This window comes from Halictus rubicundus, chromosome 10 (assembly GCF_050948215.1).
Source record: "Halictus rubicundus isolate RS-2024b chromosome 10, iyHalRubi1_principal, whole genome shotgun sequence".
NCBI lineage: Eukaryota > Metazoa > Arthropoda > Insecta > Hymenoptera > Halictidae > Halictus > Halictus rubicundus.
The window spans coordinates 8732798-8760581 of record NC_135158.1 but is presented as its reverse complement, the minus strand read 5'-3'; the positions used below and the strand labels follow the sequence as shown (position 1 = coordinate 8760581).

Here is a 27784-nt window from a genome sequence, read left to right as displayed (position 1 = left end):
AAAGAGAAAAAAAGAAGTTTCGGTATTTAGCTTCCGTTTCTGACAATTACAGGCATCAAATGATTTGCACAAGGATTCACAGTCTGTTTATTATGTGGAATATTGTGTAACTGGTGATATAACCAGGAAATGAGTGATCCGACAAGAAAAAATAAATGGAAAGCAGAAAATAGAAATTTCTGAAATAGTCGGGTTCGAACATTCGAGTGGTACGGATGGGTTTGCAAACTATCAGACCGTGGATTTATAACAGGCTGAACAATCTGAACCACTAATTAATAAATCACTTTAAAAGGAGAGCAGAAATGGTCTTGTTTTCAATCTGTGCAAATTGTTGTATAAAGTTGTATACTAAGTATGTAGAAATTTGCAAACTTATTCATATCTGCAATTCGAAAGATACCAATTCACATTCAGCATTGGTAAAAATGATATTCAATTTCTATAAGAAGTAGAAATAGAAAATCATATACAGACACATAATAGATTATGAACAATCTTCAGTTCAATTATTCGTTACTAATAATAGCTATGTTTCTACCACAAATGTACACAAATGTAATCATTATTGAGATTTCCTTTGCACGATATATTATGCGAAAAGATAATCGGTTAAAATATGTATTCATAGCACGTAGTGTTTTTATCCTGAATATATTGAATACAATAAAAATGCAACAGCGAGGAAGAAACAGTGCACATGTTATTATAAATTAGCATTTCTGGTGGAACAAGAGCATTCTCGTAAGACAAAATTCCTTTCAAAGGAGAATACTAATTAAATTAGCGTTAATCGCTCTTGTCCTAATGCAATAGAAAATACATATGTACCCTCACAACGAATCAAACGCCAGGAGAACAGAAACTGCGCACATTTTTCGCGTTTAAAACATCGATGAATATGCGTCGCGTAATACGAAAATCTTGCTATTGCAAAACATGATTGATAACTAGGTTCGCACATAATTGCTCAATAAAAACTAGTGGAAAAGTTTATCCAGTTCACAAAGGTGCATTTTACATCATTTTTAAATATTCATTGGTAATTTACCACGAGTAATTACATAGCACGGAGGATGTACGCTTTTTTCTTTAAGTAAACACCGTTTAAATCAAATCGTGTCTCGTATTAATTTATGAATACTTTTGGGGCATCGATCATTTACAGAATTGTAAATATTTGCGATGGATCACGTGATACGCAGGCTGCAGATTCAGTCGAAACTGGCTCGAACGATCGGCATCCGATCGCGAGTCCCGAGGTTCAGAACATTGACCCAGAGTTACACTTTTCCCCTGGCTGCATACACGTGGTGCAACCGGCTGGTGCATCATAGGTCGAGCGCAACACATCGCATTCGATGTCCCTTCATAACGGTAGATATTCGCTTGTGGTAGTCGTCTGTGTGGAACTGGATCCCGTCGATCTTGCTTAGAATGTACACTAACGGCGAATCGAGATTGTGGGTGAAGGTAACCAACACTCGCAAAGTGCAATCGCGTTTCCGTTCGGTCGTTGTGACTGGATAGACGATATTCGCTTGTTACCCAAGAGTTTGCAAAATTCGTGAGCACTTAGGCCAGGCCTGTCCAGCTTTTTCTTCGTCGCGGGCCAAATAGTCGGGAAACGTCACTTCCCACCTTAGCGGAATGAAGAAGTGGGAGAACGAGCCTAATGTGGCCCGAGGGCCGCGGGTTGGACAGGCCTGACTAGTGTCGCCAGATCGAGACTTGTTCCCCCACTCTAATTTCCCCTTCTACCGCGCTATTCCCCACGCTTCCGCCGCGGCCCGGTCACGTGACGCGTTCCGTTTCTGTCGTGCATACTCCGGCACTGGCGGAGAGAGAGAGAGAGTAACTTTTTCCCCTCGATTCGTGCTGCCTCCCCTCATCTGCCTACACTGAGCCTGACCTAAGTAAGCCTGGCCATCGGGTCATTATGCGCTTGTGGCATTTGCAAACATTAAGAACGCAGGGTAACGACTACACTAATGTGACATCGCCACACGTTGCTTCCTACTTAATTTTCTTTCGTTCTTTAATCAATATCGCGTGATCTACGAAAAATTGGTGGAAATATCTGAATCGTGAGGAAACTATATGTAGTCGTAGTATACATTTTGAAGTCCACAGGTGCACGTGTTCTCTTGGCTCCAGAAAAGTTCGAGCATCTATTTTCACTTGTCTGACGATAAAAGCAAAAGATCATTGTTCGCCGAGGAAGTGATCGAGCATTTCTTTTATCGAGAGTGAGCACGAACGTGGATTATAGAAACCAAGATTTCGCGGAAGCGGTTCGCAGTTGCACAGGGAAATATTAACTTCCGGTTCACGAGCCGCTCGAAAAGAAAAACTAACAATTGGCGCCGCGTAACAGGATTTCTTCGGTCGATCATGATCGAACGATTCGGATGAAGCGAGAAGAACCATTTATTCGCGACAACAGAGCGAGACCAGTCGCGTTCGCGATCACTTTCTCGTATCCGAATCCGATCGCTTTTAATGACATTAATCGTGCATACATTATCGCAGCTTTCACAATTTATTTTAGCGTTTTAATCATTTCGTCGTTGCCAAAAAAAAAAAAAAAAAACTGTTAATGACATACTCGGGCTGGGTACATTCTGGAGTGCGGATTATTGTGAACGGAATATGCAAATTAAAGTATGGGGAAACGTCTATGCTAACTAGGATTGATGATATTTTATTTTGACGCGTAACTACCGATTCAATAAAGACTGTCGTAATATTTTAAACGTATGTTTCTATTGTTCAGATTAGTCTTGAGGGGTCAATGCCCACCTGTCAACAGCGGGAAATGAATTTGGTACCAATTAAGTTAGGCTTAAAGGGTTGCATACACGTAGAAATAGTGAAAACAAGCTTTTATTTGAGATTTCTTGTTAATAAAATTATTGGCTAGTCTTCAGCAAAATTATTTCCTATAATTTTGCTAGTAAAATTTTGTCGACCATTGTAGGGCAATACAGACACATTGGTAATCAGAAGAATTTACACTTTTCCATCAAAATGATTTTACATCGAAGCAATGACAGCATAACTTCTTCTGTTACGTTTTTTGTAAGCTCAATATCGGTATGCAATTTCGTCAATCAAGCTATAATTCTTTAATGGTACATACTTTGGCTTCCTCTAATTATTTTATCTCTGAATGATCTTGACACCAATGTGCATGCATTATCATGAATTACAAAAATCGGGATTAACCTTGCCTTCATGCATTAAACATCACAGAAATTGCATAAAGTACGCATTAATAGTAGAGTTGCATTATTCAACGTGTATGTAAGTACACGTGTACACGTGTACACGTGTAGTAAACGAATCCGTGTAATTTTTAATACCCGTGTGTATTTCTGTTTCGCGGGTACACGTGGCACGTGAAACGTGTTAAGGATTCGTGATACACAGGCAAAATAAATGATTCATCTTGCCATTTGCACGTGATATAAATAAATCTTGTTTTCGCAAAGTCTAGCTATCGGATATATGCATCAAACGCGTTCACACGCCTGCACATACGGCGAGTTACAGTTTTACAATAAAACCGCAAGAAACTGGACGAATTAATTCAGTTGTCCGCGTCTGTTATAAACTGACACGGTCATCGAGCATGCCATTCGATTATTATTAGCGGACGGAAACCTTGACAGTCGTTTATAGGATGCCGTTTAAATCACGGTCGATGAGATACTGTTATAAATTCGTTGACATAGCAGCTGCTCTGACAACATTGTTGTACATTCGTGTCGCGGCCGTGCAATAATGTCCATCCGAGGCGACGTACGGGACGTGCCGCATGACAAATAGCCGAGACCACCGGCGCGATCGATATTTAGCATAATGCCGATACCCACGGAATTCGCAATGATCAGAGCTGCCCCGTGAAACTTATTCCTATCGGTTTTTAACAGTTTCGAACGTCGTCGAACTCGCGAGCGGATTAATATTAGCAAACTGCTAATATTAATCACTCCACGCCGAGTATGAATTCTCAATAATAATATATGAGCTCAGAGTAAATATTTTTAACAAGATTATAGATTGAATTTCTAAGGTTATTTCTACTTACGTATGTCAATTCAATGTATTCCGCCTAATTTCTTTCATTTTCTAATGACATTTTTTTAGTCATTTTGAACGTGATTTTTATTTCGAAAAATGAACGTACGGCATACTAGAAAAATTGAGCAACGACTTAATAACTTCAACGTTCCAAATAGACTGTCATCAGTCTTGGTTTGGGTAATTGATTCCGCCATAATAATCCAGTGTCCACACGAATTCCTACAAATTCCAAAGCAAAGAGACCGTTACTGTTGCGAGTTCGGTCATTATACCTGATCGATCGACGAAAGTGAAAGGGTCCCGTATATAGTCCAAGCAAAAAGTGTAGTTTTTGTTGCGAGAAGAAATTGCATACAACTTGGTCGCGAACAGGTGGAAGAACGCGTCCGAATGGCCTTGGCGAAATTTACTTTTAAAGACTCACTAAGCGTCATTGCGTAAATCATTAGTCCCAGATTCGCGAAGCCCTTCTTCGGCGACGACAGCCAACTAGATCGGAATGTTGAACTTTGTCCGGCACGAGAACGGATTCTGTTTAATGAAACGTTCCAAGGATTCAATTGAGAAATCGGCGATCACGCAATACTAAATTATGCGATGGAAAAAAATTCAACACGAAAATAAAGAGTATTTGACGGACGTTTTTTTTCTTTTGTTTAACTCTTTAATCGGCTCTTGCGAGTTGCGTGAGGCCAACAGCCCCTGCCATTTTGGAAGGAAGCACAGACACGTTTAAATATTTTTCAAAATGATTGATCAATCCTTGCGAGTTACGCGAGTTTATAAATCGTTTGACGGGAATTTCATTTGACAATTGACAGGGTTAGAAATTCGAAAATTTGCAAATTCGAAATAGTAGGGAATATTTGGAATGTTTGAAATGTTAGAAATCTTAGAAATTTTCGCGCGGTATAATCTTTCTTCGTATGTCTGCTGCAGGTTGTTCGTGACCAACGTTCCATAAAATGGTGGTGGAACACGCAATCATAGTCAGGGATGCTGTGAAACAATATGGGAAAGCAGCGCCAATTCTGGATCATTTGAACCTGCGCGTTCCTAAAGGGAGTATGTGAGTAATGCTCCTCAATGTTATTAACAACATTATACCGAAACAAATTTTTCCGATTGCTGTTTACAATTTTACCGTTTACTTTATAGTTAGCGCATTGAGCAACAAGTATGTACAACAACATAATTACCCAACGTCAATCCATATTCATGATAGTAGTCAATGTAATTAATTTTTTAAGAACCTACTGGAATAATATCGTTGAAATAATTACAATAATGTTCTTTTTCCATAATTTGTAATTTCATTTGCATGCATATCTAATCGGTGACAAGTTCTTGCTCATATCAATGTCATGATTAAATATTCATTTTGCAGAACGCACAACATGCCAATGCCATTCGTACCATGTTTTTATAAAACACGATTATACCTGACATTCATAGAATTAGTAATTTTGTTTTTCTTAATAACTTGATAATGCTAGATGACTTGCGACATTGGATGACCCGGCAAATGCTTCAGTTAAGTAAACTTTTAGTTAAATTATTTCTGTTGTTGAATGCAAGATAGTGTAAGAGAGGAATGTCTTCGGAGGATTAACAATTATTTATTAGAGCTTACATAGATGCTTCTCCGACACGGTTCGTCAAACAACTGCCTGCATTATTACCGTAGGCGAACCACACGCCCACAAGCATACCTCACGCCTCTCCTACAATAGAATTATTCTTGAACATTGAATTCTTTTCGTTGCCCTCGATTATATTCATGCTTTAATTAACTTCGTTTTCTCCATGCACTGTGGCTTGGTCATCCAGGATTAAAAAGGTTTAATTTAATAGTTTACCTTAACAGGCTAAAGAAACGCTTCTCCAATCTTATTCTATGTAAATTGAAGTTCACCAAAGATTTCGTTTGCATAATAATGAGCAGCCGGTTCGCACGCGCTTCACTTTCCTCGGTGGTTAGCGAAAGAATTTCGAATAGGTTCGGCCGACGGGCCCGTGGCATGGTAATAGTGACATTGACCTGGAACACTGACCCATCCAATGATTACATTAACTGGTACGGAGAATGATCTTCACAAGTCAATTGTTCCGTCTAGATATGGCTTGTTGGGGCCCAGCGGCTGCGGCAAGACCACTCTGCTTTCCAGCGTGGTCGGCGTCCGGAAGTTGAACAGAGGTGAAATTTGGGTCCTGGGCGGTACCCCGGGGACCGAAGGCTCCGGAATCCCGGGCCCAAGGGTCGGGTACATGCCGCAGGAAATCTCCTTGACGGACGAGTTCTCTGTAATCGGCGCACTATACTACTTCGGCAGGATCAACGGCTTGGACGACTACAAGATCGGTAGGACACCGCAGCAAACATTGTTCTCGATTCTCTTCTTGCGGAGTTTTCTCGTCCGAGGGCTCTTTGCATTTCTGAGAAAAATGATCAGTGACTTTCGAACGATTTTCTCTTTTTATTTCCACTTCCATCTCGTAAAATTGACGCAGACAATTTTGATTATAGCAGCTACTAAATCGGAAAGTATGTATTCCATTCAGAATTTGAGGGTTTGAGGACGTGTAATAAAAATTGAAAATAGTTTTTGGAGATCTAAGGAAGGTCTGTCGTGGTTTGACCACTGCCGTGTCAATTGCAGAGGAAAGGTACCAGTTCTTGAGAGATCTCCTCCAGCTGCCGCCGAGGAACCATTTGGTGAGGAACATGAGCGGCGGTCAGCAAAGGAGACTGTCATTCGCAGCAGCCCTCGTCCATAAACCGGAACTGCTAATCCTCGACGAGCCAACCGTCGGTCTGGATCCAGTTTTAAGGGACAAGCAAGTACAATTTCATTCAGTTTACCTCTCGATCGCGCGCAAAGGGCCGAGGAACAATGGAAATGAGCGAGGGTTTGTCTGTTGCGCAGCATCTGGCAGCATTTGGTGAAGATCACGCGGGACGAGGGCGTCACCGTCATCATCACCACTCATTACATCGAGGAAGCCAAACAGGCTGACAGGGTACGCAAATTTCACGTTCCGTTGCAGTTCACAATCACCGGGCAATAATGATAGATTTAACACTAGAACTACCGAACCAGTCCAAATGACTGGTGGATGATTTCTTCTTTCGCTTCTTTCACGAGAAATTTTTTAAATATATCTCTTCTTTGGAGTACATGTTACGATAAAAATCGTATGAAACCTGACCAAATTCAATCTTGCTGTTATTATGAAGGGATAAGTCGAAGTCAGGTTTAGGGCTCGGTAGTTCTAGTGTTAATGAAAGATTGGGAATAGAGTTCTGAGAAACGCGTCTCCGATTCAGGAGTCCGATTCCGAGAAAAACTCGTATCACGTATGTTAACGATCACTGTAACTCTCAGATTGGATTAATGAGATGCGGCCAGCTGTTGGCCGAATCAACGCCGAACGAGCTGCTGGAACAATGTCAAACCGACTCTTTGGAGGAAGCGTTTCTCAGCTTGAGTCAACTGCAAGTGCAAAATCGGACGGGGAATGTCACGCAAACGCACATGACCGACACTAACATCACCGATGTCGTCACGGTGGACTCCTTCGACGCGTATTATTCACTCAAAGTTGGTACATATTTCTGAATTGTTTAGTCGAACGCTTTAACAAAAACACCGGTTTTGGCGACAGTATTTTAACACACACACACAAAATTCATAATTTAATCAACAAAAACAATGTGAATATTGTTTTAAATGGATTTTTGACGAGCAAAAATTGACTGAAAATCAATTGAAAAATGTTTGTATAGCTCTCTTTAAACGATATTTCAATATACTTCACTGTTCAGGATGTTACAAAAAAATATACCATTGTGTTCGGGAGAGTCTACAGAATTTTTCCACGTAAAAACCATTCGTACAGCTTTGGAAAAATTATAGGAAATAATTTGGAATAATTATAGGAAAAATATAATTTCTAGAAAATCGAGGCTGCTGGAGAACAATGATTTTCAGACTCGTATCCGTTGCATCGGATCATTAGAGTTCTTACGAAAGACAAGAAAGTTAGAGTAATGAATCATTGAGACCAGAGGCACGTTCAGCTATTGTCTGTTTAGAAAAAAAGAAATGGAACTTTATAGTTAAAGGTCGCGTGTTCGATTGCACGGGGGCTATTTAGTCACGCGACTGTAGCGAGTAGAAGCCGCGGTTAGGCTACCGGTTCAATGACTAGCAGCTCGTTTCTGCATTCCTTTCTCTTTCTCTCTATAGCTGGAAGACATACATTTATTTCCATAGATTAACTTGCGAAAGAGAGAATTACATAAGACTGTATATTTTCTATCAACCTTTTTCAGAAGAAAAACATAACATATCCTCGCTATTACTACGTTGCGTGAACCCATCGTATTCCATTATGCTTTATCTTTCGCTTGGAGACTTTCGTCGCCGCTTAGCGTTTTTCATAAAATTCTTATTACGGAAAACGCAACAGCATGAAATATAATAGCAAGCATTGTGCTTTTCACAACGTCGAAGCACGTACGTTCTGCGAACTTGGCAATGAGTTGCCGGTGAAACGAGCTAATATTAACGAAGGTGATTGGGCAAACAGAAAAACTGAAAAACGAACAAGACGATTCTATTCAGTCGATTGTTCGATCGGCGATCCTCGATTTGCATAACACTAGGCCGTGTTTTGCACTTAGGCTGGAAATGCCATGCATTATTCATGGGAAACTACTCTTAGAACATGTTCACTGTCACAGAATCCTTTAATGATCGCTCTAGGCATTTAATAGAGGAACAAACTAATTATCTTTCAGAATCGGAACTGTCAAAGTTTTAGCTATTTAATCAATTAATCTGAGCGTTAACCTAGGAGATATTAATTTTCTTTCGGTAGAAGGAATCTTTCGATTTCTAACTAATTGATCTAGAACGATCGATGAAGGCGTTAAATAAAAGGAGAAACGCATTTTCTTCCAGAACAGGGACTGTCGAAGCAGTACGAGGAAGAGGTGCCATGCCCTGCTCACGAAAAACGCGCTGCAGTTCATCCGTCATCCGGGGTAATTGCTTGGTTGATTATTAACACGTTAACTGCCACGCCAGTCACATGTGGCTGACAGTGATTTTTCACTGGGTTCAGAAATCCATTTTTATTATAAGATCAACCGAATTTTATTGGAGTCTTTCGAATTTAAAAGGGTTAAAACAGCATACCCTGTAATACATTTTAAATTTCTAGTTGTGGTTTCATTAATTAAATTACTCTGATTTTGTAAGAATCTCTGGGACTGATATTTGACACTTAACGTGTTAACGCGGACGGTGGGTCCGAAAGGTCGTGTCGATAATGGGTTTTCTTCTGCAGCGGTGTTCTGTTCTCCATAATTTTGCCGATACTGCAAATGGTGCTGTTTTTCAACTCGTTCGGCCTTGACCCGAAGGGACTCGTGATATCCGTCGTAAACGAAGAAGCCGGCGACTGTGCCTTCGGGTTGAACCGGGGAAATGTTACGTACGACGAAACCACGAGCACTTGCAACTTCGTCGATCTCAGCTGCAGATTCACGAATGGGTTCAACGATACTGTTCTGAGGAAGGTACGCGCCGACCAATCGAAAACTATTTTTGTTCGGTGATTTTCGCGCGGGTATTGCATAAATAGCAGTTTAACATTAACATGTAGGAAGAACGATGCAATTAAAGATATTCAGAATGCGCACGTGGAGAAAAATTTGCATTCGTTAACCTTTCCTGTTTGTTTGAACACTTAGATAAAACGCGATACACCGAGTGCAATTTTTTCTCAAGAATAATAAATATTTTAGAGCAAAGTACACCAATTTTTATAGAACCGTATCTCGGTAAATGTGTGCTATTCTAAGCGTAGAAGAGACAGTAGATACAAGAACAATTGAGAGATTAAAATCACCGTAGACACTGTATTCGATATAATTATATTTACAGATATATTACGACGATTATAATAAAGCAGTGAGCGAAATAACGTGGCAGAAGAGTGTCGGTATAATGCACTTCAGTAGAAACTATTCTTATGCTGTACAATCGAAGCTAGACGACTTTTTAACACTCGCAGAGCCAGACATAATTGCCGGTCAAATTACAGTTTCGCTTTATACACCAGGTAATGTGTCAGCTAGCACGGTGACGTAATTTTTCATGTGTACGTTCAGAAAACGACAGCTTGATATTCTCATTTTTAGATAGACAGATAGGTTTGTTCGTGGAGAAAACGTTGTACGACGTTTTTGTGAAGGAGTATCGGAAGATCATCAGAGAATGTCAGATTCCAGAAAAATTCGCTGACGTACCGATACACGTACGTATACATACGTAGATCTCTTTAATAACCGATATGGAAACGTGAGTTTATATTAATTAGGCGGATTAATGAATTTATTTTTTAGTTTGAAGACCCGATTTATGGATCGCATGATCAGAAGTACATTACATTCATCACGCCGCCTTTTCTGCTGTCGTAAGTACAAGGAAATTCAATGAATTTGCATCAATAATAGTACTTGTTTCAAGGTTTAAGAAATTGAAACTGTAACACTGTAAGGCCGCAAAATGTGATCAGTATACTTATGTTGTTTTATAAAAATTGCAAGACTAAATATAAAATACTTAATAATTTCTACTGCAAGAAAAATTTTGTAATCGATCGTGGTTAGTGTTAAAAATTTTAAGAGGAAGTTAATGGGTGTTATTATTCCAGATTAGTATTCATCATGGCGACATCAATCTGCTCGAGCATAATCATAACTGATCGACACTCGGGTGTATGGGACAGAAGTTTAGTCCAAGGTAATCATAATTCCATAATAAAACTATTAGTAATATTGTTCGTTTTTTATTGAACGCGAGGGAACAGCAATACACAATTCGCATAAATACCAAATGCCATTTCCTGATGACTGATCATGTGTCTGTTGATGAAAAATAGGTGTTACAACAGCGGAAATCTTAATTACACACCTCCTGACTCAGGTCATAGTGATTGTCATTCAAGTTGCGACATCATTGTTAATCGGCTTCTTACAATTTGGCATGGAGTGCAAGGGGTCGTTGGCCGCCGTCATTTGGCTGGCGATACTCGGAGGAATTTGCGGGATGACTTTCGGTAAGTATACTACTTCTCCTTCAAAGAAACGACACGAGTATTATCCTATCCTATTTGTGCAGGTTTCTTCATATCGGTGATGTGCACGTCTCACGCTCTCGTTAATTATGCGGCCGTGGGCACCTTTTATCCTTTGATTCTTCTCTGTGGTAAGTGATTTATGAATTCCAAATCACGCTCATTTGTATGCGAACACTTGAAATATTTTATGAATACGTACTTGAATTTTATGTACATTGGCAGACGAACCTCGGACCTCGAACCTCGTCGGTGTCAAACATTCAAATTGATAGAATATTCAAATCAAATACTTATTCTTAATATTTAGATGATGGTTGATGTATCTTCTGAGAAATTCCAGACATTTATTTATGATTCATTTCGTCATCGGGCTCGTACTAGCTTAGGTGTTAATAAATAATATTTCTCTTCAGTTGAGGAACATTGAGGTACATTGAAGAACAGTATAGTAAATTGAATTTTACCATAAAATATTTATTCAGCTTGTACAGAAGAAAAAATTGCTGTTTGAAATCAGGAGCGAATTCGCTAATACATTTACACACAATATTTCTCGGTTCATTTTTTAACAGATCAGAGCACAAAATTCAATAAATCTCAAATTAATTAAAATTCAACTACGCTCACACAAAATGCAACAGAATAGAAGAGAGTTCAACAGAATTCAATAAAGTTCAACAAAGTTCAACACAATTCGGCATAATTCATAAAAATTTGACAAAATTCAGCAAATTTCAATATGATTCGACGTAATCCAATAGAGCTCGTTGAACGTAAAAAATGGACAGAAAAATGAAAACTTATTTTCTTCAAGGACTCATGTGGCCAGTGGAAGGAATGCCAAAGTTCCTGCGATGGATCAGCTTAGTATTGCCAATAACACTGCCAGGCATCTCTCTGAGGGGTGTTTTGGAGAAGGGGACGTCAGTGAACGAACCGGAAGTGTACAACGGCTTCCTGGTGCTCTCCGGGTGGATTATAGCGTTCATAATTCTCTGTCTTCTTCAGTTAAGGGCGAAGTCCGCGTAAGAAACAGCCATTACCATAAGGAAAACAAATTGAGACGGAACCGTTGTCGGTTGCGTTCCAGTTGGTGCAATAGTGAGAATGAAAGTTTTCACGCCTGTCACAGGGTCGATACGCTTTAGGTTTATCGAGTACGTTAGTACATACGTTTAGAGCAATCAAGGGGATTTAGTGTGTTTTTCTTTTCATTTTTTTTTATACATACTAAGTATCGATACACGTTCTTCTGTCGATAAGCGAATAATATATAAATAATAATAATACATTATTTAATTTAAATAATATATACTGTATAAATACGAGTTGAAACGCGTGCAAACGGAATTTTTCGTTTTTCGATTGACCATTGTACCGCGAAGGATAGAGAAGCGTGTTGTTAATTGTTAATAAATGCACGATTATTTTTGTAAGAACGTACTGGCAGTATTCAATTGATTCGCGGACTTGTCTAGGATTGTAATTATTGCGATCTCTTCCTGCAGTGTCGCCGCGAGGAGAGATATTTTCTTTTCGATATGATTGTAAAATAATCGAGACTGTAGGGAGAGATCGGATGATTCAAGCGATTTTACCTAATAAAACAGATCTTCGTTGAACATGCTCTGTTTCACTGATCCGGGACCATTTCGAAATACTCCACTTCGTAAACGGATCTACGGAACGCAAAGGTAAGGTGAAAATCACTGCAATCGATCAAGGTACACGTGCAATTAATTTATAATTGGACTGCGGATTTTATACCAATTATGATAGAAAACATCAGGAGATATTGAGAACACTGTTTTCTTATACCTATTCGGCTTACATAAATTACTGAGTGAAGGTTGCTATTGAACTTCTGTTTTTTTTTTGCAGTCGATGCAAAAACATTTTATTTTGCATAAAAATCCGCAGTCTACTTGATAACACTATCTATGTAACTTAGATGCTGATTGTTCAAAAACAGAAATATTTAAACGGACGTAAGATGGAACGAAGAAATGAGAGCACACAACAATGGCGTCGATGAAATATAATTCTTCGTTTCAGATTTATTTATCTCCTCTTATAGTGGTCTCTTTGTCCCACAGGTATACATGTTTACGACACTCACTAGATCGGATTAACATAGTATACAAACATATACAACGTGCGAACTATATGAACAATTCTTTTTGTCATGTTATATTATATAATATATGTTTTTTTGTTCATTTTAAATATTTTGTAACTCGTTCTTAAGACTGGAGTATATTAATTAATAATCGGTAGAGGGACATACGTCACATCGACCATCGATCATCTGGGACAATAATGTCTTTGCGAACGCGGCTAAAAGTAACGCGAGCACTTCCGGAGGGGGGGGGGGGATTCAAATCAGGAGGTAGGAACGCTGCATTCGGACAGCCATTGTTATAACAATACAGTCGTGTAATGCAATACGTGAAAAATCCAGCGTACGGACACGCGATCGAAATGAATTCATTACGAATCTTAGAATTATCTGGCACTTAGGTGAAAGACTGCAGAGAAATTAATAGGACAATGTTGCAGTAGATTCCTCCCTTTCTCTTTCTCTCTCTCTCTCTCTCTCTCTCTCTCTCTCTCTCTCTCTCTCTGTTAGACTACTACTAATTAGCCAGCTATGTAAATTCCTAACGTTCAATTCATTGCAACGGATGGAACTACACAACGCTATTGTCAAGCGAAAATAGGTGGAAATTAACCTTTGCACTGCAATTATTCTGTTCCGGACGTGTACTGGAATGCACGTGTAATTAAGTCAATATCTAATTCAATATTTGTGAAAAAAATATCCGAGATTTTGATATTTGCGAAAATTCTTGTAAAATGCTTACCAGAGCAGGATTATGAATATTTAATTTGCTAATTTACAGCGGACACCGCGCGGAATCATCGTTCTTTCATTTTGCATTAATATGATTACTTTCAATCAAACAAAACTACTTACTTACTTTCAATCGAAAATATCTTAAATATTCAGAAGTGTATAAGTCAGTAATATTACTAACATAAAAGTAATTATTAGACTGTGGGTTTTGATGTACAATAAACATTGCCTGCGTATTTCAATGCACGACAAAAGCAGTAACACAATAATCCTGGTTCTTTATAAATAAAAACAAATTCTAGACCATTTCAACTTTTCCATAAAACTTCGAAATCCTTTGATCTTTGATTTCCAATTGAAAAAGTTAAATTTTCGAAATTCTATGTCTCAGAGCAGTCGAGTTTCAGAAGACTTGGAGTGCAAAGAATTAACCAATTAATTAATCAATAGTGTGCCGATGCTGGTAAGTAATCGCCGGTCACAGGTTAGACGAAATCACGATAAAAAAATATTCAGAAAATTTTTTACGCTTTCTGCGCGTCGAACGAAAACGATCACACTCTCGGTCACACGCTCATCCTCCCTTTTCCAAATGTATACAAAATATGTATTGCTTAATCTTCTTTGTTTTGATTTCTTTTTATAGTATCTTCTCTCTCTCATTCTCTCTCTCTCTTTCGTTACGTCATCGCCAACTACGAAACGCTAAATTACAGCTGCAGCCGGCGAAATTTCGCAATTTTTGCAATTTTTTATCATCCACGAAACGTACACACACACTGCCATCCGTAAAACTTAACCCGTGAATGATCATGTACGAATTAGACTTCTAATGACTGACATATAAAACAGAAGACTGAAAGAAAAATCTTAATGAAATCACGTGTTGAATTTTATGGTATGTAATTTCCGTGATACCAGAATGAATTTATAAACTTTTATTTCGGGAAAGAGAATCGCAATAAATCCGATATTATAGTGTCGCTTGGTCGATCTGTTTGCATAATTTCAGCGTGAATCTGTCTCGCGAGAAATTCTTTATCCGATTTATGCATAGCAAGCGGATTTAACGCGCTGACGGCGCACGCGAACATTCCAAACTGCAACGAAAACCTTGGCCAGAATAAATGCCGAAAAAATGCCGTTTATTACGTCCGTAATAAATGAGTACTGATTAACACATCAGCGACATCAAAGTTACGGATGGCAGTGCCTAATCAAGGAATAACAAATTTGCTTTCGTGAAACAGATTAACCTTGAGTTTCACAAAGGGGAAACAGAGCTTAAGCCGTAGGAGGGTTCGACATTAACATTCTAGTCTAACATGTCCGCTGAGGTGGATTTATGTTGCGAATAATCGGGCGAACAATCTGCAAGTATCTCGCCGTGAATTCTTTTATTTTAATTGTCGCGTCTCGTCGGTTGAAACACGACATCGGTAAAACGAGCATCGAGACAAACACGATTTCCGTTCCCTTATCGCCGAATCATTACCAAAATTATACACCGCGAGATTCTGCGCAACACACACACGCTGCAACTAGGATTGCAAATCTGCCGGGCTATTGCAAAATTGCACAGCAGACACGGCACGCAACGGACTACTGTAAAGTGGTGTATCGATAACGCGGCTGACTGAACAGTCGCCCAAAAGTCGAGATCTACTGTCGATCACAAAAACCACTTAATCGCTAATTTTCCTTAGGTATCAATTAAAACGTTGGTTTTGCCTGAACGTGTACGGCGATTCCCATAACTCCATCAGCTCGAGTGACACTTCTGATTTATTGTATAAAATACATGTCCGATTGGTGGTTACGCACTTTGAAAAATGCTTGGTACAATTATAAACACCAGAAATAATACAAAAATAATTAGCAGATTGAGTCAAAGTTTTTGTGCACTGTTGCTATCTTATTTTCTTTTTTTTTTTTAGAAAGATTCTGCTTCGGTGATATCGAGTTTAAACGTAGCTTTGATGATTTTTGTGATTCAGTTTTTATGTATATTGTACTGTATGGAGAAAAATGTGTTTAAACCGATTAAAATTGCGAGTAGTTGAATCAGTGGAATATTGAAATAAAATAAGGAGGCATCGATGATCTCGATGCTGTCATTTAAGATTGATTCCGAAGTATGCGGACAGTTACGTTGGAAGTTCATGAAAAAGGACTAACGTATGAATTACGTGAAAATTTTAGGAAGAGGGGCGACGAAAGTGACTCAAGGTAATCAAGTTGCATGTGTCACCCTTTAGAACGAAACTGAAACGCGCTGTTTCAAATTGATCGTAGCAATTCTGTTTTTTGCGTTTAACTAAACAGGTGCATTCGAGCCCAACTATCTCAGATTCGAATGTTCCCCATACAGTAAAAACGGAGTAATCGGTAACGGTCACGTGCCAGTCATCAGAATTCCTTTGAGTAACAAACTAGGTGCTGTTCGACAAGCTTCTGAGCACAGGAAGTCGACTAACGTTAAAATAAAAAATATTTCATTAATCATTTATGCCGCAAAAAATGTGTACGATTTTTCGACGAAATGTACATTTACATTGGTCGTAATATTTGAATTGCAACTGGAAATTGTACCCGTGATATTAATATTCATCATGACATTAATATTCATTGAGTATCTTAGATTTTAACGTTAGCAGACTCGCACTGTATTTGTATAAAAAGAATAAAATGGTTCCCTGCAAAAGAAGCAGTGCTGAGGAGAGTGGATGATTGTTATCGTTCAAAATGTTAACAGCAATGGTACACGAGATTTTGTGTGTGTAAATGCTCTACGATACGTTTATCGTAACGACTACCGTTTAACTAATTTTTATATAGTAGTCTTAAGCACATAAAGCTTTAAATCTCTAGAATCGTGGAAATGATTAACGCTAAAGTGAAACACATGAAAACACTAAGCTTTCGCTCGACTTGGAACTTAACACCGTTAAAAGTTACGTTTGATGTTATAGTAGTCTACGAATGCACGCGAGATAAAGATTATTAATTGCACATTGGCCAGGTACATTTTCATGTTTCACAATTACAATATATTCTAATTAGAGAGATTCTAACAGAAAGTATAATGTTCTATGAACAAAGTGTTGGATCAACTTAAATGTTAAGCAGTGATGCATTCTTTCGTGACAGAAAGGAAGACATTTTACAGAAATTTAATAGTACAACAATAATGGTAACGTGTGTAATGTAGTATGTGTAAATAAACTTTGTAATAAAACTTTCTAAGAAGAACAACTTACAATAATACGGTTCAAGTAAAATATTATAATTTGCAGTGTAAATATACTTCTATTACCAGATCAAAAATACCATAACCACAGGTATTTTCATGAATGGTTGAATCACCTAACATATGCAATAAAACTGCAGAGGATCCAAGGTCTCCCGAGAGAAAGAAGGTGACCAATAAATGATTTCGATCGTCTCGGACCTAACAGCTGCTTCTGTAGAGAGAGTAGGTGTATTCGGCCGAGTTATGGTCCAGCAGGGGTGAAAGAATTTCGCATGAAACAGGTTTCACAAAGTTCCCCAGCACTGCGTTCGACTAACTAAGAAACAGAAATCCTAGTCGCGGCTGGTTGCACGGTTAATCAGCCGTTTCTCGCGGATACTAAAGCTTTGGATATTCTCGTAGGCGTGTACGTTCTTGTTGTTGTTGATGTAGCTGTCGATGTTGTTGCTGTTAGCCGTGCTGCTAACGCGGCTGGCGGCGTTACTATCGCGATTGTTAGTAGCAGTATTAGAACGTTTAGCAGTAAGGCAGGGGCCGCATCGGATTGGCATGGGTCGAGCAGCAACGAGACAGTCAACTATCTGTCTTACAGTAGGCATGCAGGTTTTGCTGTACCCTGGAAAACACATATCACATGCTCCATCAGAACCGAACCACACATCGACTTCTATCACGCCATCGAATTCCTCCATTTTTATTTCCGAACGTCCGTCCTCGTTCTTCTAACGAGTTGAAACTTCTGCAACGTCTGGGAATTCGTTTCATCGATTCTCATCACCAGACTGCGGATAAATATGCAGAATAAAAATTCTGTGCGCCAATTTTAATTAGTTCAGAATAAATACCCAAGCTCGTCCGCAACTCTGTCTCCCAGGTACGGCGCGCCTGGCAGCGGATGGCACAAAAGCCACTATAGTGGTTCGTACCGTTCAAACTGATGCTTTCCACGGAAACCACTATAATGGCGTACTCAAGAGGTATATAATCGAATTCTTAAAATTTTAAAATCCGCAGTCCAGCTATAGCATTCTTCCGGAAAGAATTATTCCAATTTTCTACTAACATTACAGCTTTTAGGCTCAGTTGTTAAGCTGAATTAGTATGATTAGCGTAGGTTTGCCGTTAGGCCTTGCGATGCAGCTACAATGTTAGTAAAACGTTGTGATAACATTTTCAACAGAACAATTCGATGGGAACAATTAGAAAATTTTGAATTTCTTATATAATCCCAGACCTGCACGCACAATTTTCCTCGATTTGAATTAAGAGACACTGTGTCTCTTCTCTGTTTCTCAAGAAACATAGTTTTCTTCGGATACAGCGAGTGCATGATAGAGGTCGCGATGGCCAAACACGTTTCACATGTCCCGCGGAAATAATGTAAAATAGAGACACAAAGTAACGAATATACAGGAGTAGAAAAAGAAGCGGAATTGGTCGAAAAAGATACAAGGGCGGCCTAATGCCGGTTCAGTCTCACTCAGGAAGCACTTTGCGAATTAACCCTTTGCGGTCGAAGGCCGGGATACCACCAGGTTGCCATAATTTTCCGTCAGCGACTGTCTCATCTCGACAACTCTTCGATTTTCAACATTCGAGCGAAAACAAATAGCACACGTGGTTGCTCTGTACAAAATTCAAAAACATTCTCTGCTTCTATCGAATCGAAAAATCTGTTTTAACCCGTTAGATGGTGCTTTGTGTGTCGATTACGTACTAAAATTTAACACGATCGTTAAAAAATTTCGAATGGATGAGGAAGACAATTCGATTGTTTACTGATTTCCCTTCGGGACTGCAAAGAGGTTCCATTAGGATGACGATTTAATTTAAAGAATTGATGGTCACACGAAAATTTGAACTTTTTCAATGGCTTGCGAGAGTACCAAGATGGCGTCCAACAGGTTAAACAGAACGGCGTCCCCAAAGGGTTAAGCGTACAATGTCGTCAGCTTGAGCATTTACTCGCCACCTTCGTCTATCTACGTCACTATACAATAACAAAGAAGAGCGGACAGAGTTTGTATAGGGGTGAACAAATAAGATTTGCGTACCAATACTAAGAAAACAATGGGGTGACGGCAGAGGGGGGGGGGTTCTGGGCGGGGCGGATTGTTAAAGTAAAGAAGACAACCTTCTGAAATAGAAAAAAGAAAAAAAACGAATCGCTTCGCTGATAAGTCATTCCCAGTGAACATGATGCTCCTCGAACGTCTCATTCCTCTGCAGAACAATAGAAATTAGGCACTAGAACAGAGGTACGCCTAAGAAGCTCAGCCATAACTCGAAACACAACGATTCAATTCCATTGCACCTAAGCGTAACGCGAATCCCGACGGAGTTTTCTCAGCCTCGGAGTGAAATGCGTAAAGTACACGGAAAACAGTGAAAGCATTCGCGGGGTTTCCCTTTCGGAAAATCATTCACGGAAACAATACTCGTTCAACGATAGTCATCACAGTTAGATGCATTGGAGACTCGGCCGTGAGAACAATAACCGCCGCAAGGGATTTCTCAAGCCAGATTCGCATGACAGAGGCGCATGACACCGTGCAACAGGAGTACAAGATACAAAGGAAATAGAGACTTCATCAAACTGCCATACTTACGGGAAGAGGCGGCGATCGTTTCGAGCGATTCGCTCCTTTCGACGGGGACAGATGCTAGAGCGTTTGTAACAAACATACTCGTCCTCGAATACGTACACTTACTTTTCTCCGTTGCAACTCATCTTAACAAGCAATCTCAATTTATCGATCCACATAATAGCAACCTTCGAATTTACGAAACACGCGAGTATGAATGAAAGTTACGATCCGTTTTGACGTACGCAACGCTGCGTAGAGACAAATATGGAATACTAGTTATCAATGGAATGAAAATGACTTCAATGAAGCCAAGCTTGTACTTCAATGATATGTGCACACCGTGCGAACATGAAATTTCTCCAGTATTTCGCAGAGAATACAACATTTCCTCCATATTGTCGAGCTCGGCCACGCCCCGCGCAGCTCCGCCACGCCCACTGACCCGATTCTATGCTCCTCGCGCTAAATTGTGCACTTATCTTGTACAAACGCTCGCGCAACTGTCCTCCCAAAATTGCTGAGCAAGTATATGTAGTGGGATCGAATCGACGAACTTGTATCCCCGTTCTCTCCCCGCCAGATCTCGAAGAAAGTCTACAGCCCCGGGACACCTCGACTTTGTGAAAATTAATGGATCCGGTTCTTCGAACAGTCGAAAGTGTCGGCGCTTTAAAAACTATAGTGATATGGCGCTCGACGGAGTACAAAACCCGATCTGGAAAAGTATAAAAACAATTGGCACGTTTCGAATGAAAGTCAGCTTTGGCAGATCGTACGCGAGCGACGAAATGAACGGACGCTTGTTTTTCCCTGATCGATGTACCGCAGCCCGTCGTGTATCACTTACATAGTAGAATATATTTAATTGAAACGATCTTCCGTAGTATTGACACGTTATTAGGATTGTCTCGATAATGCACCGCCCCCTGTGCGTGTCTGCGCGTTGCAAAGAACTCTAATCGAGCGCGCACGTGTGTCCCGTTCAGAAACGAATTCCGAGCGTCCTCGAAAGTCTTCTTTCCAACGCACGCGTCAAACGATTCGAATCGGTTAATTACGGTTGAACAGTGGCGGCTCTTAGATTAATTCGTTACTCGTCAACGCGGTTATTATATATTATATAATATTCGTTCTTTTCCTGCGCTCTCTAAAAGGAGTTTTACAAAGGCCTGTGTTCCTGTATGCATATTATAATTAGAACTCTTCCTATTTACGACGATCAACGTGCGGCATAATAATTACGCTCCGAGATTCCCCCGTTTCTCTTCTCGTCGCGCGAAACACGGTCTCACTCCTCTAGAGGTCGCGTTCCAGGATCGTATACTGTGTTTCCGATTTTTCACACGGTTTTATTATACTCGTTCTTGGTACGTGTTCGTTAAAAAAACAGTTTTGCGAAGTCGAAATTAAACTGACCAGTTACATCCCCTATTTTCAACCCTCTCGCGTTTTGTTACGCTAGACAGCGCGTAACGTTTGATCAGCACAAAAGTCAATTTTGAAACAAAAGTGTATGCGATATGTAGCTTCTTAAAAGTTGCAGAATAAAATATTTTTGCAATTTTAAATTTCTCTGGACCATTCGTACAAATGTTTTAAGCAATTTTATGGTGTGCGTATTTGAGTAGTACCTTATTAGCGTTAGAAGTTTGTGTGCAGAATTTGGCGAATTCTTTTAATCTAACGAAGAGAACTTGGCACGAGTTTTTAAGATAGATTCGAAGATTGTAAAAATTCTTCTACGGAAAGACACCGTCGTATCACCAGCCGCGACCTCTCGAGGCATGATCGAATATATATATATATATAATCTATGAGCAGGATTAATGGTAACATCGTGGCATCTCCGTCGCTCGTCAAGAGCCAGTTCCTCTGAGCCGAACGTATCGACAAATACATACGTATTCGTTAGCTATTCTAATCATACGTGAAAAATCTTGTATCTCTTGAAGGCGATAGGTACCGGTCACCACAAGAGGCTAAAGTTTGCGAGTGACCTAAACGAGAGTTCCAGCTAATTTGTGTCACATATATTTAACTTTGTTCGAACTAGCGTGAGCGGTTTCCTCTGACAAGAAGATGATCCCCAACGGGTTCATTGACTCCTCCGCCAGATAATTACAGAGCGGTCTCCTTCTCACTGATTATCTTAATACCGTGCTTCGTCAGGATCATTTTCACCGTTTCGTTGTCCCTGATCTTCGGCTTCGCCGTCCAATCGACAGAATCTTGGATCTCTTCCTCTCTGTCGAGGCCTTCCATCAGGGAATCCAGATTGTCGGTGGACGAGTCCACGTATCTGACGTTGTCCGCGGACCTCTGCAACGACTTGCACCTCCTGGAACTCTTCGGGGCACGTATGTTATCCGCGGAGCCGATCAGCTTGCTGTTCTTAGTCCTGAGCACCTTGTCGTTGCTTTTCGACGACACTTTGGCCGGCTGAAGATTGTCCACCGACGAGTAACGTCTCTTATCCTGAGCAACGTTCGACGAATCCTCCGGCTTCTTCCTCAACAAGGAAGCCTTGCGGCCGATCCTCCTGGTGCCACTGGTTAGGATCTCTATCTCGTCCTTCGGGAAGTACCTCTCTCTCGTCTTCTTCTTGGTCACGCCAGCTTCGGACAAGGTAAAGGAAGACAAGTGCTTCTCCTTATCAGCCCGGAACGGTTTCTCCGATTGAGGACCGCCGGGTACGCCACAGTTCTCTATCTCGAAACTGTCCTCGTCCAGGATTGTGTCAGTCAAAGTGCTGTCAGCGATTCTGGAGCTCTTGGGAAGACTTCTAGAGGAAGACTCGGGTATCCGGCTGTGTTCCCTGGGATCCCTCGGTGGGAAGATCTCTTGGTCAGGATTGTACGTGGTGCAGACCTCGCCGCAGATCTCGCAGACCTCGCAGAGCTGGTCGCACTCGCAAGCTGGCAGCCTTCTGTCCAGAGCGTCGGTGGACTCCTGCAGGTTCCAGGAGCTGCAGATGTCGCACTCCGTCGAATCCTCGTCCGCGATTGAACTGCAAGTGGATCGCAGTGTGTAGAAGTTGTCCTGGCTCGGACTGGCGATCCCCTCTTCAGTTCTCAAGGACATCTCGTTCACGTAGCAGCAGACCGAGCAGAACTCGTCGGTCTGCATGTCCAGCTCGTTCGCCGTGATCAGCTGGGACGTGCTGTCCGCTTTTGAAGGATCCTCGTAGCACGGCTCCTGGACCTTCTTGATCGACTCGTAACTCTTCGACTTCTTCGAGAACGCTTCGTTCGGCTTCGATCGCCGCCTGGACGTCGTTTTCGAATCGCTGCTGGCGATCACAGAGTCCAGGCTACCTTTCGAAGGCGTGTAATACTGAGTCATCGACGAGTCCAGCTTTGATCTGTCGTCGCTAGACTCGTAGGTCTTGGAAGCGCTACCGGATTTTTGCGATCGAGAGGATTTCCCGTCCTTTCTGGGACTCTTCGACCTGGAAGAAACCTTCGATGAGGTCTCCGAGACCGTTTTATAGAATGTTTCCTCGGATTGTGTGTACGAATCGGTGCTCTTCTTCTCCGCGTCGTGTTCCTCTGTGGCGAACTTCTCGGTCTCCTCGTTGCAGACACGCATCTGACCGTTTTTGGTTTTCCTAGGACTCTTCCGGGAGTTCACCACAGACTTCAGATACTTACCATCGATCTCAGGGTTCACGTCCAGCTTGGACGTCTCGGCGGAGCCCGGCTGATCCTCTGACGCCGGTTCCACGAGCTCCGGAGAATCGTCCACGATCTCCTGGATCTTGACGGTGCTCTCGTCGCTGATCGACGACGGCACAGGCGACTGCACCAGCAAGACCTTATCTATACTCCCGTCAGACTCACCCTTGTATATCGTGATCTCTCCTTTACCGTGCATCGCGTTCTCGTCCAGGATCAGAGTGGCGCTCTCCTTCTCGAACGGATTGTGGATCATGGCGCTAACTAGGACCAGGACCTGAGTATTAGGACATCTCACGGTATCGTTCGGTAAGCTCTCCCGGAACTCGATACTGTCCTGGTGACCGGTCTGCTCGTCATTCGAAGCGTCGACCTTGTTCTGATCGTAGACCTCGTCGTCCAGCGAGGCGTCCAAACCGTACCGCGTAAGTCTGTAATCCTCTTTGTCTACGCTGAAGTCGGATAACGCGCATTCGTGACGGCCGCTGTCATCTAGCGACACCGACAGGCCCGTGGACGACACCGAAGACTTCCGGTCCGGGTCTTTGCCAACGGTTAGGCCTTCCGTGTCGTCCTCGGGCTCTGTTCGAGGTTTACAATGGTCTAAGCTGTCTCTAGACTCGGCTAGATCGATTTTGGGGACGGGTTTCGCGGTGTCCTCGGTTTTCGACGAGGTGGCGACGCTCGGGGACGCCTGTTCTACCTGACTGGACCGTGGCTGGACTCTAACGACCTTCTTCCTGCCTCTCCTATCATCGTCAACGAAACCTACCTCGTCGAGGATCTGCGACTCGCCGGTTTCGGTGGCGATGATCTGTTTTGCGAGACCTGGGTACGCGGCCTTCGCGGTGGTTAAGTGCTTGCCGTTACCGTTCTCCGCGACTAAGGCGTTTATGAACTTTTCGCGGGCCTCGTCGAGGCCCCCGTGCCGCGTCGAACCCGTCTGAACGCCGCCCGCGTTCTGCAGGTTCTTACGCAGCACCGCGTCCGGCACGTCGATGGATATTATTTCGATCGGACTCGGGGATTCCATGGTTACGTCGCTAGGCGACGGCGTGAGAAAGGTGCTTTGGTACTTGGAGTCAATGGTCAAGTAATTATTCGCGTTCGGCGAGGTCAGTTCCAACTTACTTCAGTGTCCAAGAGTGGCAGCGTGAAAAACAAGACACTATGTTTTATTTGGCACTGGGTAAACTTTCGGTGCACTGTATACCCGATTCAGGCACAAAGGATTCGGTACCCAATTCTATTCGTCTTGGCCAAGGGGTCAAACCAACCCTCGTGGGGGCAGCCCAGTTCAAAATTTTAACCCTTTGCGGACGAGAATTTTTTGAAATCACAACATTCAGGAATTAGATATGTGGTCTTGATGTCAATCTGTTGACGTTCGTCCTCAAAGGATTAAATATTATATTAGGTGCTCGCGAAAGTTTTAGTCTTCCACTGGTAACATACCCCATATGTCGTGTATAAATAAGAGAAAATTGCATACACTTGATAGTTACAATTTATTTACACATTTTTATGGCTGCCGTAAGGGTTAATGGTGGCCCTTCAAAAGCGTTCCATATTTGTACATTGAATTTAGGGAGACGGGAATTTTGTACCTTCATCCGTGAATCGGTATATTAATTGTGATATTACATTGAGAGGGTATCATCATTTTTCAATTTTCAATATGAAACCCTGAGTAGCTATTTCATTTTTAAAAAATTCAAGATAGAACGCTTTATTACATTTCGAGACAGATTGTTTAAAATGAAGATACTCTCTCGTAATTACTACAGAAGCATAATGCAGTGTAAATAATATAAAATAACGTGATTGCTAAAATTTATTCGTAATTACAGCAGTGAAAAGTTGATTCTTGAGACTCGATATACATAACATGGAAGACTCTTAGACTAGACTATTATCTATCATTGTATAAAGGATACTTTAACCCTTTTAAGATTCAATAAATTGTTATATATTACAAAAACTGCGGTCACTAAACATTCAACAATTTTGGCTGTAACTATCACAATCCAAAACATTTTTAAAAAAATATTGTTTTAAGTACTAGACTGTAGGCAAGATGAACTGTTTAAATTATATGATTTTTATTAAATGTATTTATACCGTTTGGAATGTATGTCTATTAAGAATCATATACTTTCTTAATAATTTATTCTATTTCTTAAAACATTCCTTTACAAAATTGTATATTTAAATATAGCTCTAGCTGGTTTCTTTTATTATTATAGTATGAATTGTACGTTCATACAAGAAAAGGAGAAAGGAGATACATCGAGATATATTATTGAGTGCTAAAAGGGTTAATCCTTGATCACAAAATATACAATTTATATCACTTTGTGTAACAGCTTTACATACTCTAAACTCACCAACTACGTGGAATATGAGTGCTATAAAAATATATGTACACTTCTCATTCAAAATATGTAAAAATAAAGTCTTGTGTATATCTACTGGAAGATATGCTATTAAATGGTCACTAGTTAATTGAACTACCAGTTTTGTTAAATTATGTCTGACTCACATTGTGGATGCTGACGTCTTCGCATCGTAAATCCCATGCTTATAGACATAATCGATCACAGCATCTTGTAGGAGATACCTGACACTCTCGCCTCGTTTTAGTGCCCTTCGTATTCTAGTTGAACTAACTTCATTTGGAATCCATTCTGTTACTATGTATATATTGTGCTGCACAGAAAGTACAAATATAATTTAGCAACATGCAGAATCTGTATAAAAACAATTATTTAATAATTATTTACCATATGCCTAGAAAGGATGTCCGAGTCGTATATAAACTTATTGGGATTAGATCCTTCCCTGGTAATAACTACAAGACCATGTTCACCAACAATTGCATCAATCTATGAATAAAAACGATACAGTTACAATACAATAATATCTATTAAATGAAGAATAATATTACAAACACAAAAGCTTACATCTTCTTCAGCCCAAAGTGTAGTAGTACCAAAGCTTTCCAATAAATCAGCACCGCACAGCAATTTGATTTGAATAGGAGTACGATCAGGACTATTCTTCACATTTTCCGGTATCCACTCCAAATCTTCAGTCGGTATATGATTCATATTGTTAGGATCGAATAAAACAGAGTTCAACAAATTCTGGTGATGCTGCAAACAGATCCTAGTTTTTGTCCATCCATTTTGCCTGGTCTCCCAATTGCTCAAACGAATCCAGTCGCTGTTTTGTAAGGCCAGTCTCAGCATAGCGCATCTGTGAGTGGCACTAGCCAGTTCTTTCTTAGCATACGCATCGTGCACAGGAGATATAACACCTCCAAGCACAATGTGTGTTCCCATTCGATGTAGATGATCTCTGGCAATTTCTGGAAACATTTCATAAACACTTAACCTAACTTTCCGTCTATATTTCGAGGATGAATCTGATTATTATCAAATCTGCAATCGTAATTTAAAAAACGTAGAAGAAAACATAGTATTTTCGAATGACAAAGATCTATGACGTTCTCTAAATTTCGAATAGTCTAACATAGACGATTACGTCAATCGCGATTGTTTACACGATGTTATCTGAGTGACATCTCGCTTAAATGATTAACAACGATGATGACTACGGTGATATTCGAGGTCCTGGTCATGTATAAATGAGAGGCCTTGCTGTTTACGTAAAGATTGAGTATCGATTACGATAATATATATGTACCAAACATTCTCAAGTGCATATTGGTTGGAGGGTTATAACTGCCACACGACATAAGAATAACACGCGTTGGTGCCATTTCTTCTTCTGCTACGCTGCATGTGCTGACACAATTTCCCTTCGACTGACTACTCTTCCTTCTTGAAACGTTGTACAGATGGAACACCGAGCATTCGCGTTGACGCGTAATAACACCAGACAAATCGTTACACGAACGACCGAAACAGTCAACCACACGGGAGAAGCTGCACACTTGCTGACGTTTCAGCCATACTTGAAACGGCGGTACGGCGTGAGTCAGTTGAGAGACTTTGCTCAACATTACAATCATCGATGATATTAAAAATTCGTCCGGACTTATACATTGTTTATTTTTACTGATTACCACATACAGCACTGATTGAGTCAATTTCACCGTTTATCGACGATTGTCGATTGTTCATTTGATGCGCGTTGGATTCTCAGT

The 27784-nt window shown here is 40.7% G+C and overlaps 3 protein-coding genes across 8 annotated transcripts in view; 1 reads left to right on the top strand and 2 right to left on the bottom strand.

The window, feature by feature from the left end:
* The window catches only part of LOC143357781 (ABC transporter G family member 20), a 21242-nt gene extending 8562 nt beyond the window's left edge, over positions 1-12680 (top strand). Inside the window, exons 2-15 of the mRNA XM_076794387.1 lie at positions 5029-5158; positions 6207-6451; positions 6750-6927; positions 7017-7110; positions 7476-7691; positions 9057-9139; positions 9445-9676; positions 10044-10221; positions 10301-10416; positions 10505-10575; positions 10816-10904; positions 11044-11220; positions 11283-11369; positions 12056-12680. Of these exons, the coding sequence (XP_076650502.1) occupies positions 5055-5158; positions 6207-6451; positions 6750-6927; positions 7017-7110; positions 7476-7691; positions 9057-9139; positions 9445-9676; positions 10044-10221; positions 10301-10416; positions 10505-10575; positions 10816-10904; positions 11044-11220; positions 11283-11369; positions 12056-12270 (2085 nt within the window). The 5' untranslated portion in view covers positions 5029-5054 and the 3' untranslated portion in view covers positions 12271-12680. The remainder of the gene's footprint in view (positions 1-5028; positions 5159-6206; positions 6452-6749; positions 6928-7016; positions 7111-7475; positions 7692-9056; positions 9140-9444; positions 9677-10043; positions 10222-10300; positions 10417-10504; positions 10576-10815; positions 10905-11043; positions 11221-11282; positions 11370-12055) is intronic.
* LOC143357788 (tubulin alpha-1 chain) overlaps positions 1-26289 on the bottom strand; it is a 40059-nt gene extending 13770 nt beyond the window's left edge. The window contains exon 1 of the mRNA XM_076794406.1: positions 26156-26289. The gene's annotated coding sequence lies outside the window, so the exon portion shown is untranslated. The remainder of the gene's footprint in view (positions 1-26155) is intronic.
* LOC143357776 (nicotinamide/nicotinic acid mononucleotide adenylyltransferase 1-like) lies at positions 12414-27784 on the bottom strand. 6 transcript variants are annotated; one of them, XM_076794373.1, is made up of 6 exons: positions 27322-27737; positions 26577-26983; positions 26397-26498; positions 26156-26322; positions 24484-24743; positions 17523-17967 (listed from the first exon to the last, which is right to left on the bottom strand). In XM_076794373.1, exons 1-6 carry the CDS (start codon positions 27647-27649, stop codon positions 17684-17686), a joined length of 1548 nt encoding a protein of 515 aa, XP_076650488.1. In that variant the 5' UTR covers positions 27650-27737; the 3' UTR covers positions 17523-17683. The 6 variants fall into 6 exon arrangements, with proteins under 6 accessions (XP_076650492.1, XP_076650488.1, XP_076650493.1 ...); XM_076794374.1 differs by having other exon boundaries at positions 17798-17967; positions 24386-24743; positions 27322-27726; XM_076794375.1 differs by lacking the exon at positions 24484-24743 and adding an exon at positions 24745-24781 and having other exon boundaries at positions 17798-17967; positions 27322-27708.

Excerpts from the sequence above, each read along its gene's own strand:
- LOC143357776 (XM_076794372.1), bottom strand. The coding sequence starts at position 27,649 with ATGATTGTAATGTTGAGCAAAGTCTCTCAACTGACTCACGCCGTACCG. Across the intron at positions 26,323-26,396 it reads ACATCCTTTCTAGGCATATG|CACAATATATACATAGTAAC; the intron begins GTAAATAATTAT and ends CTTTCTGTGCAG. Across the intron at positions 24,744-26,155 it reads AAGACGTCAGCATCCACAAT|TAAGTTGGAACTGACCTCGC; the intron begins GTGAGTCAGACA and ends TGGACACTGAAG.